Source organism: Aquarana catesbeiana, linkage group LG08 (genome assembly GCF_042186555.1).
Source record: "Aquarana catesbeiana isolate 2022-GZ linkage group LG08, ASM4218655v1, whole genome shotgun sequence".
NCBI classification, from domain to species: Eukaryota; Metazoa; Chordata; class Amphibia; order Anura; family Ranidae; genus Aquarana; species Aquarana catesbeiana.
In genome coordinates, this window is record NC_133331.1 from 293,131,400 (window position 1) to 293,150,058 (window position 18,659).

Below are 18,659 nucleotides of genomic sequence, written 5' to 3' on the forward strand. Positions count from 1 at the left end.
AGATTAGAATTGTGTCGATGTCCCAATATTTATGGACCTGACTGCAGATCCCCCATCATCTGATAAACACATAGAAACATTATATTCAGTCAGTGTGTGTGTTTCCTACAGATGGATCCAGTAATGGGAACCCACCAGAGAGATGTCCCCGTCCTCTGTATTCCCGGGATTCCACACAGGAAGGTTACACCATCCCTCACCATCAGGTAGATGAGGAACAATCACTGATAGTATCATTAGGATCTGTACATTATCTGCATTGTTACAATTGATGTCATTTTTATTATATATTTAGAGTGGAATCCTGAGAGATTCTAAAGTTGATGCTCAAGAAGAGTTTAAAATGGTGGATGAGCAGTATAGGGCGATGAAGGAGTTTTTTGAAGGAGACGTGGATCTGTATAAGCATTTCATGATGGGGCCACATAATACTAGAAACCCACCAGAGAGATGTCCCAGTCCTCTGTATTCCCGGGATTCCACACAGGAAGATCACACCATCCCTCACCATCATCAGGTAGATGAGGAACAATCACTGATAGTATCATTAGGATCTGTACATTATCTGCATTGTTACAATTGATGTCATTGATGTTTATTATATATTCAGATTGGAAACCTGAGAGATTCTAAAGTTGAGATTAAAGAAGAGATAAATGAGGAGGATGAGGAGTATGGAGTGATGGAGAATCTTTCAGAAGGACACATGGATATGACGGAGCCACCTAATGACAGGAACCCACCAGAAAGATGTCCCCATCTTCTGGATTGCCAGAATTCCACACAGGAAGATCATACCTATGCAAAATATTATCAGGTAGATGAGGAACAATTATTGGTAGTTATAATTTATTCACAAGCATGTTTGTTACAGTGAATGTTTTATTATATATTCAGGGTGAAAATAATATTGTTGTTGAAGAGGAGGCTGATGGGATGATGGAGGAGTCTGAGTTTCTCACATCCGTGTTCCAGACCAACACAGTGGAGTCATCCAGCTACAGAAACTCACCAGAGAGATGTCCCAGTCCTCTGAATCTGAATTCCTGGGATTCCACACAGGAAGATCACAACTACGCAAAACTTTATCAGGTAGATGATGAGTGATATTTGGTAGCTACGATTTATAGACAAGCAAAATAAGAGAAAAGCTATGACGCTATGCTGAAATACAGGGGAGTTTAGGGTTAGGATGGAAAGTTGGGTGGAGGTGTCTTTAAGAGTCTCTTTGAGAGCACTTCAGATGTGTGTAGCTTTTAAGGCAAGGTCTTGAGCAAATATAAGAACAAACAAGCAGATAAGGGCGCCAGCTTCCAAGTGTAGAGGGTGATCGGAATGCAGATAAGGACGGGATAAAAATGCACTCACAGGATGAAGAGGGTTAAACAGATAAGGAAGGTATAAAAATGCACTCACAGGATGGAGAGGGTTAAGCAACATGTGTTCCGATACGGGTGGAGCCTTCTGGGGAGCCCTGTGGTGCTACAGAGATCAGCAGGGATGGGGCTGGAGGGCTTCAGAGCTTCTCAAGGAAGCTGCCAGCATGTGGTCGCTGTTGTCTACCTTGGAGCTCAAGCAGGCAACGGTGAGATGCAGGTCTTCTGGGACATCTCCTCTGGCCACACCGGGCTCAGGTCTCCCGGGCTGGGATCGGATGAGTTAGACTGTGACGTCACACTTCACATGGGTGGGCATAGTAACAAGTTTCAGGGCAAGTAGGACGGCCCCTTTATTAATGTAACGAGCCCCTTGCTCGCTCGGTTCCACTCTCCCGACACTCCTCTGCTGCTATAGAATCAGACTGCAGATCGCAACATCTGATTGCTCGGTCATCCGATGCTCCGGGATTAGAACTTCAGCTATGTGCCATTCTAACCCAGTTGTGATAGCTCAGAACAAACACCAGGCAGGCTGTATGTAAGTTCAACCAGGAATCTCACTTTATTGACAGGAATACAGTGTTATTTATACAATAAAAGAGGAGGTGCAGTCCTGCTCATATTACTCTAACAATACAGCTGTAACCTAATTAACCTAATTAACATGAGCTAATTAACTAATCCCTTTAGACAGCCTAGATGACTCAGACATGACCTTTAGGCCAGACTGGCCGTCTTGTAGTTCAGAAAACAACAACAATGGGGATCTAATGACTCTTAGATCCCATACTATAAACTTATTTACAATACACATTTTAGCAGACAACAGACAGACAGGTGCTGGAATTTACATCAGCATCTCCTAACAGTATCTTTCCCAGCATTATGAATCAGCCACTATTCCAATATGGCAAATCCAGGGTCCCCAGAGTCTATGTGTCCTGGGGGACCAGGACCCGAACCCACAGTAATACCACCTCAAGGGTCCCCAGGCACACAGCTCACAAAGAGCACCGTTCCCCCAAATGCAAGGGCCCACGATCGATCGGCAAGAGGCTAGCATACAGTTCCCTCCAAAAGTCTCTGTCCCGGCTAGGTCTGTCAAAATTAAACCAAACAGTTCCTTTTTTTTTCTTTAGTCATTTTTGGCTTGACAAAGGGGTGTTCCTACTTGCCCTTAAATACGTTACCACGCCCGCCCACGTGACATAACAGCCTTACTCATCCTAGTTATGGAGGTTTCACTGGACCGGGAGGGGTCAAGATATAGTCTTAGAATCGTGTGCTATACTATGGTTAGGTACCTGCTCTGCTGGGGACTTGTCCCTGAGATTTCTATCTGTTAACCATATTGTGTTGATGGTCTCGTCCTCTCAGGTAGTTCTAAAGTTCCATCAGTTTTGATGGGTTTTTGGTTTCACAGCCTCTTGCTGGTTGAGGCTCAGTGTTCCTTCGGGTGGAGTCATCACCCTTGGCAGTGATCTTTTCTGTCCTGTTTGATTCTCTGTGGCCTTCCATCGGTTATTGGAAGCTTCCTGTCTTGTAGGGGGCTTTGTCTCCTCTGGTTTAGATTTGAGGGTTATTCTTTCTGATAATTCTGAGTTTCCAGTCCCTTATGGGCCTACCACTGGCTGTCCACCCCTCAGATCGACTGCTTTTGGACGTCTAAACCTGCAGTAGGTGGCAGTATAAACTGACTGTTTTTGAATACAGTATGGAAACCTTTTCTTTTGCTGCCATTCTGTTGGTTTAGGGTGAAGATCTGATGAACATGAAAGTTGAAGGTGAAGTAGAAGAGACGTATGTGAGGGATGATCAGCAATATATGGAGGAGGCTGGAATGACGAGGACATTCATAGAGGAGGACACTCCTACAGAAATCAGCACAGGTGAACCATAATATATTCTTCTCTTATCTCTGCTCTGTTACTGCTCACTGATTGGTCCAAAGGCCCTTTGACTGAAGAGGAGGGGAGTCCCAGCTGGTTGGAACATCTTCAGAGATGGCAGTATTAGGTTGTGTGTCACTCCTAGTTACAGTAGCACAGATATGATAACACAGATTGGGCCTTTCTTAGGTTGGTTCCTCTTCTTTCAGCAGACTTATAGCTAAATGTTACCATAAAACTCTATTACCAGTCTTATTGGGATCATAAGTAAGGAGTAACAGAAGGACTGAAGCACTTATCTTTCTTGGAGAAAATACTGCGGTAAGCTCCTTCTAGTGCTGCATATCACCAGAAGCCTAGGCCTATGGTCACTTGTTCTATGGTAAAGGTTCTGCAAGTCTGAACTTTGACCCTCTTGTTTATCAGAGATCACATGACCCAGTGTCTAGGCTTGTGGTTGTGTAAAGAGCATGGACCTCCCAGTCCCCATTGGTTCCTGCTCTTCTGACAAGGCTGCGTAAATGTAGAAGTGATCTGTGAGGAGGACCAAAGGTCCTTTGACGGAAGAGTAGAAGAGTCCCGGATGGTTGGGACATCCACAGAGAACATCTGCTCACTCATATCTACCTGATCCAGATGGAATCTTGATGGAAGTGAACTAACCCTCTCATATCTATTGATGATGTTTTTATATTTTTCCAGGACACGCCATGGAGAAACCCTCAAAGGATCTTCTCACTTTATCTCCAGGTTGTAAAATGGAAGATGAGGACATCACAGGAGATTGTGGAGGAGAAAAGACAATGAGCTCCATTATGGATGGTGGACTTCACAGTGTGGATAGATCATGGAATCCCTCTGACTCTGAGCAACCTCGTACTGTGAGGGATGATGCCGGAATTCAGGGGGAGGAGACATTTCCCTGTCCTGAGTGCGGGGAAAGTTTTAGCTCTGATTTAGGCCTTTTTATACATCAGGGATCTCACAAGCAGGGGGAACTTCTTTCCTGTTCTGAGTGCGGGGAATGTTGTTTTCTAAGCGAAGCAGAATTGGTTAGACATCAGAGAACTCACAAAGTTAAGAAGTCGCATTGCTGCTGCCATGAGTGCGGGAAACGGTTTGTTCATATATCAAAACTAAAGGTACATTACAGATCCCACACAGGTGAGAAGCCATATTCATGTCCTACGTGCGGGAAATGTTTTGCACAGAAATCACAACTTGTTGAACATCAAAGAGCTCACACAGGCGCGAAGCCGTATTCCTGTCCTGAGTGCAGGAAATGCTTTTCAAGCAAATTCGAACTTGTTGTACATCAAAGACATCACACAGGGGAGAGGTCGTATTCCTGTCCTGAGTGTGGAAAATGTTTTATGATGAAATCAACACTTGCTGGACATCAGAGATCTCACACAGGTGAGAAACCATATACCTGTGCTGAGTGCGGGAAATGTTTTTCGACTAAGTGCTCGCTTAATTATCATCAGAGCGTGCACACGGGCGAGAAGCCGTATTCCTGCTCTTAGTGCGGCAAATGTTATAGCCAGAAATATCAACTTAATAGACATCAACAATCTCACACGAGGGAGAAGCCGTATTCCTGCTCTAAAGGTGGGAATTGTTTTTCACATAAGTCCACTCTTCACACACATCAGAAGTATCACACTGGCGAGAAGCCATATTGCTGTCCTGAGTGTGGAAAAAGTTTTTCACGGTGGGCTGACTTTACTAGAAATCAAATTAAATGCCGTATGCAGAAACAACTGCTTCCCTGTTCTGAGAGCGGGAAATGTTAGTTACGGAAATCGGAACTTGTCAGACATCAAAGATCTTACACGGGGGAGAAGCCGTATTCCTGCCCTAAGTGCAGGAAATGTTTTTTGCAGAAGTCTTGTCTTACCATACATCAGAGAACCCACACAACCCTTGAGGTGTATTAGTGTCCTGAGTGTGTGAAATGTCTTCTACATGGATCATATGTTGCCGTACATCAGAGATCTCACGCTGGGAAGAAGCACACCTTGATCTACACCTCAGAAAACACGTGGCTGAGCGCTCCTCTGATCTTTATCATGGAAGAAACACTTTATAAGGAAATCAGAGTTCACTAAAGACTTCAAAGTTCTGTCTAGCTTCCTCTGCTGGGAGAGAGAAGGAGGGGGTGTCACGGCTGGTTGGGTCCCTCTAGGAGAGAGAAGGAGGGGTGTCACTGATGGTTGGGTCCCTCTAGGAGAGAGGAGGAGGAGGTGTCACTGCTGGTTGGGTCCCTCTAGGAGAGAGAAGGAGGGGGTGTCACTGCTGGTTGGGTCCCTCTAGGAGAGAGAAGGAGGGGGTGTCACTGCTGGTTTGGTCCCTGTAGGAGAGAGAAGGAGGAGGTGTCACTGCTGGTTGGGTGCCTCTAGGAGAGAGAAGGAGGGGGTGTCACTGCTGGTTGGGTCCCTCTAGGAGAGAGAAGGAGGGGGTGTCACTGCTGGTTGGGTCCCTCTAGGAGAGAGAAGGAGGGGGTGTCACTGCTGGTTGGGTCCCTCTACGAGAGAGAAGGAGGGGGTGTCACTGCTGGTTGGGTCCCTCTAGGAGAGAGAAGGAGGAGGTGTCACTGCTGGTTGGATTCCTCTAGGATAGAGGAGGGGGTGTCACTGCTGGTTGGGTCCCTCTAGGAGAGAGAAGGAGGGGGTGTCACTGCTGGTTGGGTCCCTCTAGGAGAGAGAAGGAGGGGGTGTCACTGCTGGTTGGGTCCCTCTAGGAGAGAGAAGGAGGGGTGTCACTGCTGGTTGGGTCCCTCTAGGAGAGAGGAGGAGGAGGTGTCACTGCTGGCTGGGTCCCTCTAGGAGAGAGAAGGAGGAGGTGTCACTGCTGGTTGGGTCCCTCTAGGAGAGAGAAGGAGGAGGTGTCACTGCTGGTTGGGTTCCTCTGGGAGAGAGAAGGAGGGGGTGTCACTGCTGGTTGGGTCCTTCTAGGAGAGAGAAGGAGGGGTGTCACTGCTGGTTGGGTCCCTCTGGGAGAGAGAAGGAGGGGGTGTCACTGCTGGTTGGGTCCCTTTAAGAGAGAGAAGGAGGGGGTGTCACTGCTGGTTGGGTCCCTTTAGGAGAGAGAAGGAGGGGGTGTCACTGCTGGTTGGGTCATCTAGGAGAGAGAAGGAGGGGTGTCACTGCTGGTTTGGTCCCTCTAGGAGAGAGGAGGAGGAGGTGTCACTGCTGGTTGGGTCCCTCTAGGAGAGAGAAGGAGGGGGTGTCACTGCTGGTTGGGTCCCTCTAGGAGAGAGAAGGAGGGGGTGTCACTGCTGGTTGGGTCCCTCTAGGAGAGAGAAGGAGGGGGTGTCACTGCTGGTTGGGTCATCTAGGAGAGAGAAGGAGGGGTGTCACTGCTGGTTTGGTCCCTCTAGGAGAGAGAAGGAGGAGGTGTCACTGCTGGTTGGGTCCCTCTAGGAGAGAGAAGGAGGGGGTGTCACTGCTGGTTGGGTCCCTCTAGGAGAGAGAAGGAGGGGGTGTCACTGCTGGTTGGGTCCCTCTAGGAGAGAGAAGGAGGGGGTGTCACTGCTGGTTGGGTCCCTCTAGGAGAGTGAAGGAGGGGGTGTCACTGCTGGTTTGGTCCCTGTAGGAGAGAGAAGGAGGAGGTGTCACTGCTGGTTGGGTGCCTCTAGGAGAGAGAAGGAGGGGGTGTCACTGCTGGTTGGGTCCCTCTAGGAGAGAGAAGGAGGGGGTGTCACTGCTGGTTGGGTCCCTCTAGGAGAGAGAAGGAGGAGGTGTCACTGCTGGTTGGGTCCCTCTAGGAGAGAGAAGGAGGGGGTGTCACTGCTGGTTGGGTCTCTCTAGGAGAGAGAAGGAGGGGGTGTCACTGCTGGTTGGGTCCCTCTAGGAGAGAGAAGGAGGGAGTGTCACTGCTGGTTGGGTCCCTCTAGGAGAGAGAAGGAGGGGGTGTCACTGCTGGTTGGGTCCCTCTAGGATAGAGAAGGAGGGGGTGTCACTGCTGGTTGGGTCCTTCTAGGAGAGAGAAGGAGGGGTGTCACTGCTGGTTGGGTCCCTCTGGGAGAGAGAAGGAGGGGGTGTCACTGCTGGTTGGGTCCCTTTAAGAGAGAGAAGGAGGGGGTGTCACTGCTGGTTGGGTCCCTCTAGGAGAGAGAAGGAGGAGGTGTCACTGCTGGTTGAGTCCCTTTAGGAGAGAGAAAGAGGGGGTGTCACTGCTGGTTGGGTGCCTCTAGGAGAGTGAAGGAGGGGGTGTCACTGCTGGTTTGGTCCCTGTAGGAGAGAGAAGGAGGAGGTGTCACTGCTGGTTGGGTGCCTCTAGCTGTGTAGCCTGATCTCCCCTGATCTTCAGCAGAAGCTTCAATGAAAGACAGCATGGTGAGAGAGGGGCTAGATATTGCTTGTGGATGAAGAGGAGGGGAGATCAGACTACATAACAGGACTGGCCATTTCCGTCCAGTCTATGCAAGAATCTTCATTTGCTTGGAGAGAACCCCTGAAAAATACGCCATTAGCTGATCTAAAATGTTTAATTCATGCAATAAAAATGTGAATATATTGACACATTTGTTAATATGAAACAAATGAATATTACATATTTCCTTTCTTAAACTCATGATATTCCTTGTAAGTTGATTAAGTCTTCTTTCAGATTTGTATGATGAAATATTCCTTTCTTTCCCTTTTATTCCTTTTTCTAACACTACAACTAAGGTCCATCCTGTAGGTTTTAGTTTTAGTCTTAATCTTGTGTCTTAGTAGTTTGGTTTTACCGGCTTGTACTTGTTGGAACAGCCGACCCTCCCCCTTCTCATAAATCTCAGGACGTCTGTAGTAGACTCCAATCATAACTCCATCAGTTCATAGACCCATCTATCATTCCTCCCATAATTCCTCCTCTGCACCATCACCACCTCCAACCACATCACCACCTCCTGCCACAAGATCATCTTTCTTCCTCACTTTCACATCCGATCCAACATAGAGAAACCCCCCTCCATCTTTTCTATGCTCTATATCCCTCTAAACAAGATGATCGGCATGAATACAAACAGCCCAGTCTTGTGAGGAGTCAAGCCGTGTTTCTGGAACACCAACCACATCTCCAACCAAAAGGTCCTCTTTCTTCCTCACTTTCACATCAAATCTAATATAGAGAAACCCCCTCCATTTATGCTATGCTATGCTAAACAAGAGGATCGGCATGAATACAAACAGCCCAGTCTTGTGAGGAGTCAAGCCGTGTTTCTGGAACACCAACCACATCTCCAACCACAAGATCCTCTTTCTTCCTCACTTTCACATCACATCTAACATAGAGAACCCCCCCTCCATCCTTTCTATGTCCCGTGTCCCTCTAAACAAGAGGATCAGCATGAATACAAGCAGCCCAGTCTTGTGAGGAGTCAAGCCCTGTTTCCGGAACACCAACTACATTCTCATCACTGAAAACATCAACATCTCCTATTCTGCCTTCAGATTTCTATGATGAAATGTCCATTTGTTTTTCTTTATTCCTTTCTCTAACACTACAAGTAAGGCCCATCCTGTAGGTTTTAGTTTTAGTCTTAAAGTGGAACTTTACCCTCCTCCCCCTTTTTTTTTTTTTTATGTAAACCTTACCTACCTGGTGGTGAGTTCTGCTAACTTTTGATACTCACCTACCCAGCAGATCCAGTGCACTCCAGCTGAGAGCCCCTTCTCCTGGCAGCGCTCAGTACAGCGGCGCCATATTTCCCTGTGACATCGTCGCTAGGCCATGCCGGCACGCCTCCCAATGACACGCTGACAGGCCCGCCCCCCTCCTCCTTTCCTCAATGAGAGTCTATGCCTCCTGGGATATGTGACGCAGGCAGTGTGTACATCATTCACCTAAGGTGAGTGATGTGCATGGGAAGGTGGGGCGGATATTTAGGAAAAAAAAAAAAGCTCTACTGTTGCAAAGGATGGGAAGAGGGGTGCAGAGGTGGGATCATGCTTGGGAAGCTGAAGGTCCACTTTAATCTTGTGTCTTCAGTTTCCCGCACGCAGAACCTCAAAAACACTTTGCCAGGGTTGTGGGTAAAAGGCCCTTGTCCTCATCAACATGGGAGCAAGGTAACCCCCATGTTTAGGGCATGTGGCCTGGTATGGTTTGGGGGGGGGGGTTTCATACTCTAACACCACCCTCCCCCCCCTTACCTAGCTAGCCAGACTGCATTTTTGGGTAAAAGTCTGGTTAGGGGTGGACTTTTTTTTTCCTTAAATTTTAATTTTGCATGGGGTTTCCTCTTAAATGTATACCAGATCCCAAGAGTTTGATATGGGGGGGGGGGGTTCTCATGCTTTTTTTTTCTTTTACATAAGGTCCCTCTTAAAATTCACACCAGATCTGAAAGGCCTGGTATGAACTATGGGGGAACCTTGACACCATTTTTTTTTGTGGGATTCCCTATTAACATCTATAACAGACCCTTTTCTAGGATCCCTGGCAACGTAAGAAAAGGAGCCGGAGATGGTGAAGGGCCCTTTTAGACACACCGGAATCCGTCAAGCAGATTCGCCTGCTAAGCGACTACAGGGCAGTGTCCGCTCTGCATAGCAGTTCTCTATGGGGCGGTCAGATGGAAAGGGTTTGTCTGTCCATTTCCTTCTGGCTGTGATTTGATCCAATCCCCTGGATGGATGTGGAACGGATCCCCATCCATCTGTTTTTAATGGACCGGATGGGATCGGATGCCGGCGGGTGTCCGCTGACATCTGCCGCTCCATAAAGAACAATGGGTGGTCCAATTGCATCTGCCTGAAAAACAGACAGGCGGACCTGATCGGTCTGTAGGTATGAAAGTGGCCTAAAAGAAACCAAAAAAACATGGGGTGCCACCCATAATTCATACAAGGTCGTATGAATTATGGGTGGCCCCATAAAAACTGCAGTGGGTCTCCCTGTATTCCGTACAAGACCTTTTGGTTTAGGGTGAACCCCATGTAAAAAATCAAGAGAAAAAAGCATGGCTTACCCTAAAAAAAAATACTAGACCCCTACCTGCCCATGCAGACTGGCTGGCCGGGTGGGGGGGGGCATGTACCTCCCTCCCCCTTCTATACCATACCAGGCCACATGTTACAAATATAAACAGAAAAAACACACACATAGTTTTTGACAAGTTCCACCTGGTTACCTTGCTCGAGTCCCCTACCATATCTGGAATCGCAGTGATTACTAGGTCACAAAAAGCTTCAACTAGAACTTTTCCAGTGGATTAAGACTGCAGGATCTCAGAAGCTGAATTGGGACACAGGACCTTAGAAGCCAAATCAAGATACAAAACCTCAGAAGTTGCTTGCGCACACTCCTACCCAGAATTGGTGCCATACGACCTTTAAAAGAGAGTTAGCTGCCTTCAGAGATTGCTGGTTGATCTTCAGCTCTCCAGAGTGTTTGTTCCTGTGAACCCCTGTGTCTGTGGATTCTCCGTTACTGAATTGGCTTCTGCCTACCCTGTGGTTTCGCACGGACTTGCTTCTTTGTATGACTCTGGCTTACCCTCCTAGCTACGCCTTCGTTCTGAAATCCAAACCCAGTACCTAACCTTGGCTTGTCCTGACCACTCTCCTGGCTTCCGCTCTACCAGTTACCTGCTACTTACCTTGGGCTCCATCTTCCTCCAGCCACTGCCCCAGACCTGCTTCATCTGCCTAGGGCAACAATGCTGCCTACCTGGATGTCTTCTCCAGTACACTTCAGCCTAGACTTCTTCACCAGCAGTTCGCAGCAGGCGACCCGTGCTTCTTCAAGCCTTGCACTTCCCGTTCTCACCTTCAAGGGTGCTTGGAGCTTAGCTGCAAATGAACCCCTCTCTCCACTTGGCCTCCAACCAGGTACATGATAAGCCAAAAGGTCAATAACAAATAGTACCTGGACGGGGTCAATTATAAGCAAAGTCGATGAACAAGCCAAGGGTCGATAAAGAGTGGTAGCAAAGGTATGAACAGCAGCAGTGATGCCAAGGAGCAAGATATTGGCCGGAGCAAGCACAATAATCTTGCAAACAGGAAGTGCAGAGACATGGCTTAAATCAGGCAGTTCATGGGAGGAGCAAAAGGGTTTAACATTTACCAGAAACAAGATACAAAGTAGGATTGTCCAAGGAATCAGGCAAGGAGCTGTCCTGAATCCCCGGTGGTACAGCGAGAAGATCCATAGGCAGACACCACAGAGGTTGCAGGTTCAGATCCAGATCCTGACAAAAACCCTGTAGCGAGGTCCCGGGCCCCCAGAGGACTAATGGTGTGTTAGGGACAGCTGACATCTTTCTGTGTAGAGTGGGTTACAAGGCATGGTGGGTGTAATGCAAGGTAGATTGATGGATGCCAGACACTTGAATGCAAAGAGATTTATTTTCTCTTGAAAAGAACTGGGGGAGAGAGGGTTAGGGCCAGGACACCCTTAAGTAGATGCAATGTTAATTGGCAGACTCCGAGACTTCTATAGGTGGACAGCCACGCAGGGAAAGGCATCCAGCTAGACACCACATATGCGTGAGTAGGACCGCTGTCTCCTATGGCAACAATCTTGTAACAGTTTCTAACAAAGGTTGCAAGGAACTCCTTTACTTCCTCTTCAATCTCCTATTGTAGATCTTTACTCGACTAAGCTCCCAGTCTTTCACTTATGCCGCGTACACACGGTCGGACTTTTCGTCTACAAAAGTCCAACGGACGCCGACGGACTAAAGCTGGCTGGTAATCCGATCGTGTGTGGGCTTCTCCGGACTTTCAGCAGACTTTTTCAGCCTCAAATCCGACGGACTTTAGATTTGAAACATGCTTCAAATCTTTACGTCGTAACTACGACGGACCCCGAAATCCGCTCGTCTGTATGCTAGTCCGACGGACAAAAACCCATGCTAGGGCAGCTATTGGCTACTGGCTATGAACTTCCTTATTTTAGTCCGGTGTACGTCATCACGTACGAATCCGTCGGACTTTTGTGTGGTCGTGTGTAGGCAAGTCCGTTCGTTAGAAAGTCTGCTGCAAGTCCGCCGAAAGTCCGCCGGAAGTCTGTCGGACAGGCTGTCGGACTTTTGTAGACGAAAAGTCCGACCGTGTGTACGCGGCATTAGACTTAGTGACCCACTGCCACTGGATCCCCTGAGCTCTTCCAATCTTCTCACTCCCCCAGAGCCCCCCCTCCCGTCGCGCTCCGGTGCCCTCTTTTTCACCCCAGATCTCATATTTAATAGGTCCTGTCATGCTTTTTTTCTATTACAAGGGATGTTTACATTCCTTGTAGTAGGAATAAAAGTGACACAATTTTAAAAAAAAAACTGCGTAAAAATAAAAAAATAAAAGGTAAAATAAATAAGAAAAAAATTTTTTTTTAAATGCGCCCCGTCCCGCCGTGCTCGCGTGCAGAAGCGAAAGCATATGTGAGTAGCGCCCAAATATGAAAACGGTGTTCAAACCACACATGTGAGGTATTGCCACGATCGGCAGAGTGAGAGCAATAATTATAGCCCTAGACCTCCTCTGTAAGGCCCCTTTCACACTGGGGCGGTGGGGGCGTCGGCGGTACAACAGCGCTATTTTTAGCGCTGCTGTACCGTCGTTCTTGCAGCGGTATTCGGCCGCTAGTGGTTCGGTTTTAACCCCCGCTGGCGGCCGAAAAAGGGTTAAATCCGCTCGTACAGCGCGGCTATAGCCGTGGTATTACCGCGGTATAGCCGCGCTGTCCCATTGATTTCAATGGGCAGGAGCGGTTTAGGAGCGGTGAATACACCGCTCCTTCCCCGCTCCGAAGAAGCGGCTCGCAGGACTTTTTTTACCGTCCTGCGAGCGCACCGCTTCAGTGTGAAAGCCCTCGGGCTTTCACACTGAACAAACAGCGGAGGCTGTTTAGGGGCGGTTTTCAGGCGGTATTTTTAGCGCAATACCGCCTGAAAACCGCTCCAGTGTGAAAGGGGCCTAACTCAAAACATGCAACCTGTAGAATTTTTTAAACGTCACCTACGGATATTTTTAAGGGTAGAAGTTTGTTGCCATTCCACGAGCGGGTGCAATTTTGATCGTGACATGTTGGGTATCAATTTACTCGGCGTGACATTATCTTTCACAATATAAAAAAAAATTGGGCTAACTTTACTGTTTTTTTTTTTTTCAATTAAAAAATGTGTATCTTTTCCAAAAAAAAGTGCGCTCGTAAGACCGCTGCGCAAATACGTTGTGACAGAAAGTATTGCCAGGACTGCCATTTTATTCTCTAGGGTGTTAGAAAAAAAATGTTTAATGTTTGGTGGTTCTAAGTAATTTTCTAGCAAACAAAACTGTTTTTAACTTGTAAACAACAAATCTCAGAAAGAGGCTCGGTCTTTAAGTGGTTAATTTGCATAAGTACAGAACAAAAATGAAAATTGTGTACTGTACTGTACAATACAATGATTATAGAGCGTTGTTAGGTTGGGGAGAGCTGCTTGTAAGTCCAAGTAGTCATTAAACAGGTAAGTCGTTAAACGAGGAGAATCTGTAGATACACTCACACTGACACTCACTAAAAGACGTTTCTCGGGGCTGCAGTTCCTCTGAGATCCATAAGGTGGTGATCTTCTCACTTCTACCCAGACAGGAAGTCTCTATGGAAGACAGGAAGTGATGTCAGGTAGAGACAGGAAGTGATGTCAGATATAAATAGAAAGATCTGGGCGAGAGGTGAGATAGCAAGATTTCGAGAGAAGACATTGCTGGAACTGGCAGCAGAGGAGGTATTAAGATATTATTTTATCGTATCTCTCATCACTGTCTATTATTAGGAACTAAATCCCTCTGTCCATCTTTGCCCGATAAATGTCCCTCTTTCCAGTCTGATGTACAGTTGTACGGCTGAACTCGTATTGGATTTGCACGAAAAAGGTGCAGGAACCTTTTTTTCCCCTGCACTGGAATCAGATCACATGGGTGTTCCCACCCACGCGATCGGATTCCTGTCCGAATTCACAGTCCGCACTGCGATCTGTGAACCGATCTGGGGGTGTCAATAACTTTGCATTGACGATATAACTTATAGAGTTGTATTAAAAAAAAAAAAAAGAATTCCACAAGTGTTTTGATGATGAATCTTAATGGCAAGTGATGTGGACCTCTCGTTACAGGAGGTCACTTGCACTTGTGGATATAACCCAGCCTAGGCCTTTACCGGCTCCGGGAACTCTCCTGCCCTTGGCGCACCACTGATCTGACACCCGCAGCGGTTCGCAGAGGGCAGTGTGAACCGTCTGCAAGGGACATGCGATGCGGGAACTGCAACTGGAGTCGTGCTGGTTCCAGCATCGCAATAGTCTGAACCCAGGCTCAGTATTTCCTCAGATTACAGATGATTTCACGTATTGAACTAAAAATACTAATGATGTAACTCGGAAAAGTTTGACCAAACGTTAAACCCAAATAGAAGTTTTCCCTGTAAAGGTAAATTCTTACCGCTCTGAACGGAGCTCCGATGCCAACTGAAGTCTTCTTCAGGAAAGAGACATCACTAGAATGTGCCTACAGTATCTCCTGGTCTTCCACAGAGCTCCATGGTTCCTCCTGATGATCTCCTCATCGCTACAGGACTAGACATGTGCATGACGAAAAAATTTATTTTGTTTAGATTCGTTAATCTAGTTTTTTCGTTTTGTTTAAAATCGGTTGATTTGTTCAGTTCGCATTCAGAATTTGTTTTATGTATTTCGAAATAATGCTGTTTTTGTTAATCCAAAGGTGATTTAAAGAGTTGCAATCGTTGGATGAAGATTTTTCTTTTGTTTGTTCACTTTGGTACATTCCAATGGAAAAAAATAAAATAAAAATCAAAATTTTTTAATTTGACCGATTCAAAATTTAACGATCCGAATTTTCCAATCTCTGTTTTTTTTTTTGATTCGAAACATTCGAATCGTTAAATTTTGAATCGGTCAAATTAAAAAATTTTGATTTTTATTTTATTTTTTTCCATTGGAATGTACCAAAGTGAACAAACAAAAGAAAAACCTTCATCCAACGATTGCAACTCTTTAAATCACCTTTGGATTAACAAAAACAGCATTATTTCGAAATGGTACTATAATAACACCCACAATCTTTGATTTCAGAAATATGTTTACAGTTTGAATTCTACTGGGATTCAATGTAAAATTTTAATTCGAATTTTGGCAGTTTGGACGAATCACGCTTCGTTAATCGGAGTATTCGGTAGACTTTGTTTATACTGTAATTCGGGTATTTGGATATATCCAAATCTCAGAATAACAAAAAATTTGTCTGAATATTTATTTGGAATGAAACAAACCTTGTCAATAAGGGACAAAGTATGAGACACAGAAAAAAAGGTACAGGGACACAGTATAGAAACACTGAGCTCCAACTCCGGCTGAAGTCCTCTTCAGGAACCGACATGACCGGGGAGTACCAATATCCTGGTCCTCCACAGAGCTCTGTGATTCCTCCTGATGATCTCCTCATCACTACAGAACACCATATAGGACAGGTTATGGGACATGATAGAGAGACACAGTACAGAAACATGGAGCTCCAATGCCGGCTGAAGTCCTCTTCAGGAACCGACATGACCGGGGAATACCAATATCCTGGTCCTCCACAAAGCTCTGTGGTTCCTCCTGATGATCTCCTCATCACTACAGGACACCGTACTCGACAGGGTATGGGACACGATAGAGAGACACAGTACAGAAACATGGAGCTCTAATTCCGACTGAAGTCCTCTTCCGGAACCGACACAACCGGGGAGTACCAATATCCTGGTCCTCCACAGAGCTCTGTGGTTCCTCCTGATGATCTCCTCATCACTACAGGACAATGTACAGGACATGATAGAGAGACACAGTAGAGAAACATGGAGCTCCAATGCTGGCTGAAGTCTTCTTCAGGAAACTGACACCACCACCAGGGATTGCCGATCTCCTGATCCTCCACAGAGCTCTGTGGTACCTCTAACTGATCTCCTTATCACTACAGGACACAGTAAAGGGACACAGTCACTGTCCCATCTGGACCGCCACTTAGAAACTGATTCTTCACCTCAGCCACTGCTGCTGTCATCACAACAGAGCAGGAGGCAGCTGCAGAACAATGCTAGACAGAGAGCAGGAGACAAAGCAGCTTTGGATAGAGGGCGGGAGCTGCCGGAGTTAAAGGGGTTGTAAAGGTAAAATTTTTTTTTTTTAAAAAATAACAAACATGTTATACTTACCTTCACTGTGCAGCTCGTTCTGCACAGAGTGGCCCCGAACCTGCTCTTCTGGGGTCCCTCGGCGGCTGTTTCAGCTCCTCCCGGCAAGAACTAACCACCTTAATGCGAGCTCCCTCGCATGGTGGTTAGTGCTTGCGGGCATGCTCCCGTGATAGCCGCTCACTGTATCACTCGGCCCCGCCCCCCAGCGCGCCGCGTCATTGGATGTGATTGACAGCAGCGCGAGCCAATGGCTGCGCTGCATCCAATCCATCCACTGTAGCCAATCAGCGGCCAGGGTGAGCGGAGGAATAGATGTCGGGAACGCGAAGCTGACTTTCGAGGCGTCAGGTAAGTAAAACGGGGGGGCTGGGGGCGGCGGTATTGTCAGAAGTTTTTTCACCTTAATGCATAGAATGCATTAAGGTGAAAAAATTTTTACCTTTACAACCCCTTTAACTTTTCAAGTGTCCCAGCAGGTGATTGGCTGTTAGGATGAAGGGCGGTCCTAGCAGTCAATCGATTGCTAGAACACAACAAAAGTTGACTCAGCTTAACTAAGAGCTCTGTGGTTCCTCCTGTTGATCTTCATGTCACTACAGGACACGGTACAGGGACACAGTATATAGACGGAGTAGTGGGGTTGAGGTAATGAGGCTTGAAAATCACAGAGCTCTGAAGGGGAGAAGGCAAAGAGCACAACAACCTGTGAGGAGTTGGCTTCTGAAGAAGACTTTATCCAGCATTTGGTCTTCATCTGAATGAATGCAAGTAAAGCAAAAAGACAGAACACACTAACCTCTGGTAACAGGTCTAGGAGTGCCAACCACAGCCAGTCCCCCAGCTATCCAGGCAACCAAGAAGTAAAGCCCAGACAAAGCTTTGCACAAATCAGGAGTCCAGTGGTCGAAAGTGATGATACAGGGCAAGTAGAAGATACAAACAACTTCCACTACCGAAAAAGAACACAAATTACTCTAGTAATAGCTTCACAATAATACATTTTGAACTATAACAAAAAAAAAGTTGTCTAAGTCAGCAAAAAGATGACTAACCTCTTGACAGGTGAGCGGTGCTGGGAATTCTGGGACATTATCCAGTAACAGACAAGGGATGTGTCTGGATGGTGACTGTATCATTGTGTGTGTCAGGTTCCTATAAGGTGTCAGGATGTCACTGTCTATTTCTCCATGGAGGAGTGGGAGTATTTAGAAGGACACAAGGATCTCTACAAGGACGTCATGATGGACAATCAACCGCCCCTCACATCACCGGGTAAGAGGAGACTTTATTGTAAAGGAGAGAGCAGTACGGAGGGTCCACCTAGATCCCCCATCATCTGATAAACACATAGAAACAATGTATTCAGTCAGTGTGTGTGTTTCCTACAGATGGATCCAGTAATGGGAACCCACCAGAGAGATGTCCCCGTCCTCTGTATTACCGGGATTCCACACAGGAAGGTCACACCATCCCCCACCATCATCAGGTAGATGAGGAACAATCACTGGTAGTATCATTAGGATCTGTACATTATCTGCATTGTTACAATTGATGTCATTTTTATTATATATTCAGAGTGGAAACCTGAGAGATTCTAAAGTTGAGGTTAAAGAAGAGTATAAAGAGGAGGATGAGGAGTATGGTGTGATGGAAAATCTTTCTGAAGGACACAAGGATATGATGAAGCCACCTAATGACAGGAACCCACCAGAGAGATGTCCCCGTCCTCTGTATTCCCGGGAATCTACACAGGAAGATCACAACTACGCAAAACATTATCAGGTAGAATATTAACAATTATTGGTAGTTATAATTTATTCACAAGCATGTTTGTTACAGTGAATGTTTTATTGTATATTCAGGGTGAAAACAATATTGTTGTAAAAGAAGAGTGTGAGGAGGCTGATGGGGTGATGGAGGAGTCGGTGTTTCTCAAATACCTGTTCCAGACCAACATGGTGGGGTCATCCAGCTACAGAAACCCACCAGAGAGATGTCCCCATCCTCTGTATTCCAGGGATTCCACACAGAAAGATCACAACTACGCAAAACTTTATCAGGTAGATAATGAATGATATTTGGTAGCTATGATTTATAGACAAGCAGAATACGGGAAAAGCTATGGCATTGTTTTTAAATACAGGGGAGTTTAGGGTTAGGATGGAAAGTTGGGTGGAGATCTCTTTAAGAGTCTCTTTGAGAGCACTGTAGATGTGTGTAGCTC

The 18,659-nt window shown here is 46.5% G+C and overlaps 2 protein-coding genes and 1 pseudogene across 3 annotated transcripts in view; 2 read left to right on the forward strand and 1 right to left on the reverse strand.

Annotated features, from left to right (window-relative positions):
* Positions 1-18,659, forward strand: part of LOC141104768 (uncharacterized) — a 280,800-nt gene that overhangs the window by 252,079 nt on the left and 10,062 nt on the right. The window contains exons 1-5 of one of the 2 annotated variants that reach the window (XM_073594488.1): positions 13,809-13,970; positions 17,584-17,707; positions 17,824-17,921; positions 18,011-18,217; positions 18,298-18,495. In XM_073594488.1, the coding sequence (XP_073450589.1) occupies positions 13,884-13,970; positions 17,584-17,707; positions 17,824-17,921; positions 18,011-18,217; positions 18,298-18,495 (714 nt within the window). In that variant the 5' untranslated portion in view covers positions 13,809-13,883. Of the gene's footprint in view, positions 1-13,808; positions 13,971-17,583; positions 17,708-17,823; positions 17,922-18,010; positions 18,218-18,297; positions 18,496-18,659 lie in introns of those variants that run through there. The other variant, XM_073594487.1, reaches the window with a different exon arrangement.
* Positions 1-18,659, reverse strand: part of LOC141104988 (uncharacterized) — a 443,832-nt gene that overhangs the window by 166,110 nt on the left and 259,063 nt on the right. The window lies entirely within an intron of this gene.
* LOC141104987 (uncharacterized) lies at positions 115-7,883 on the forward strand (annotated as a pseudogene).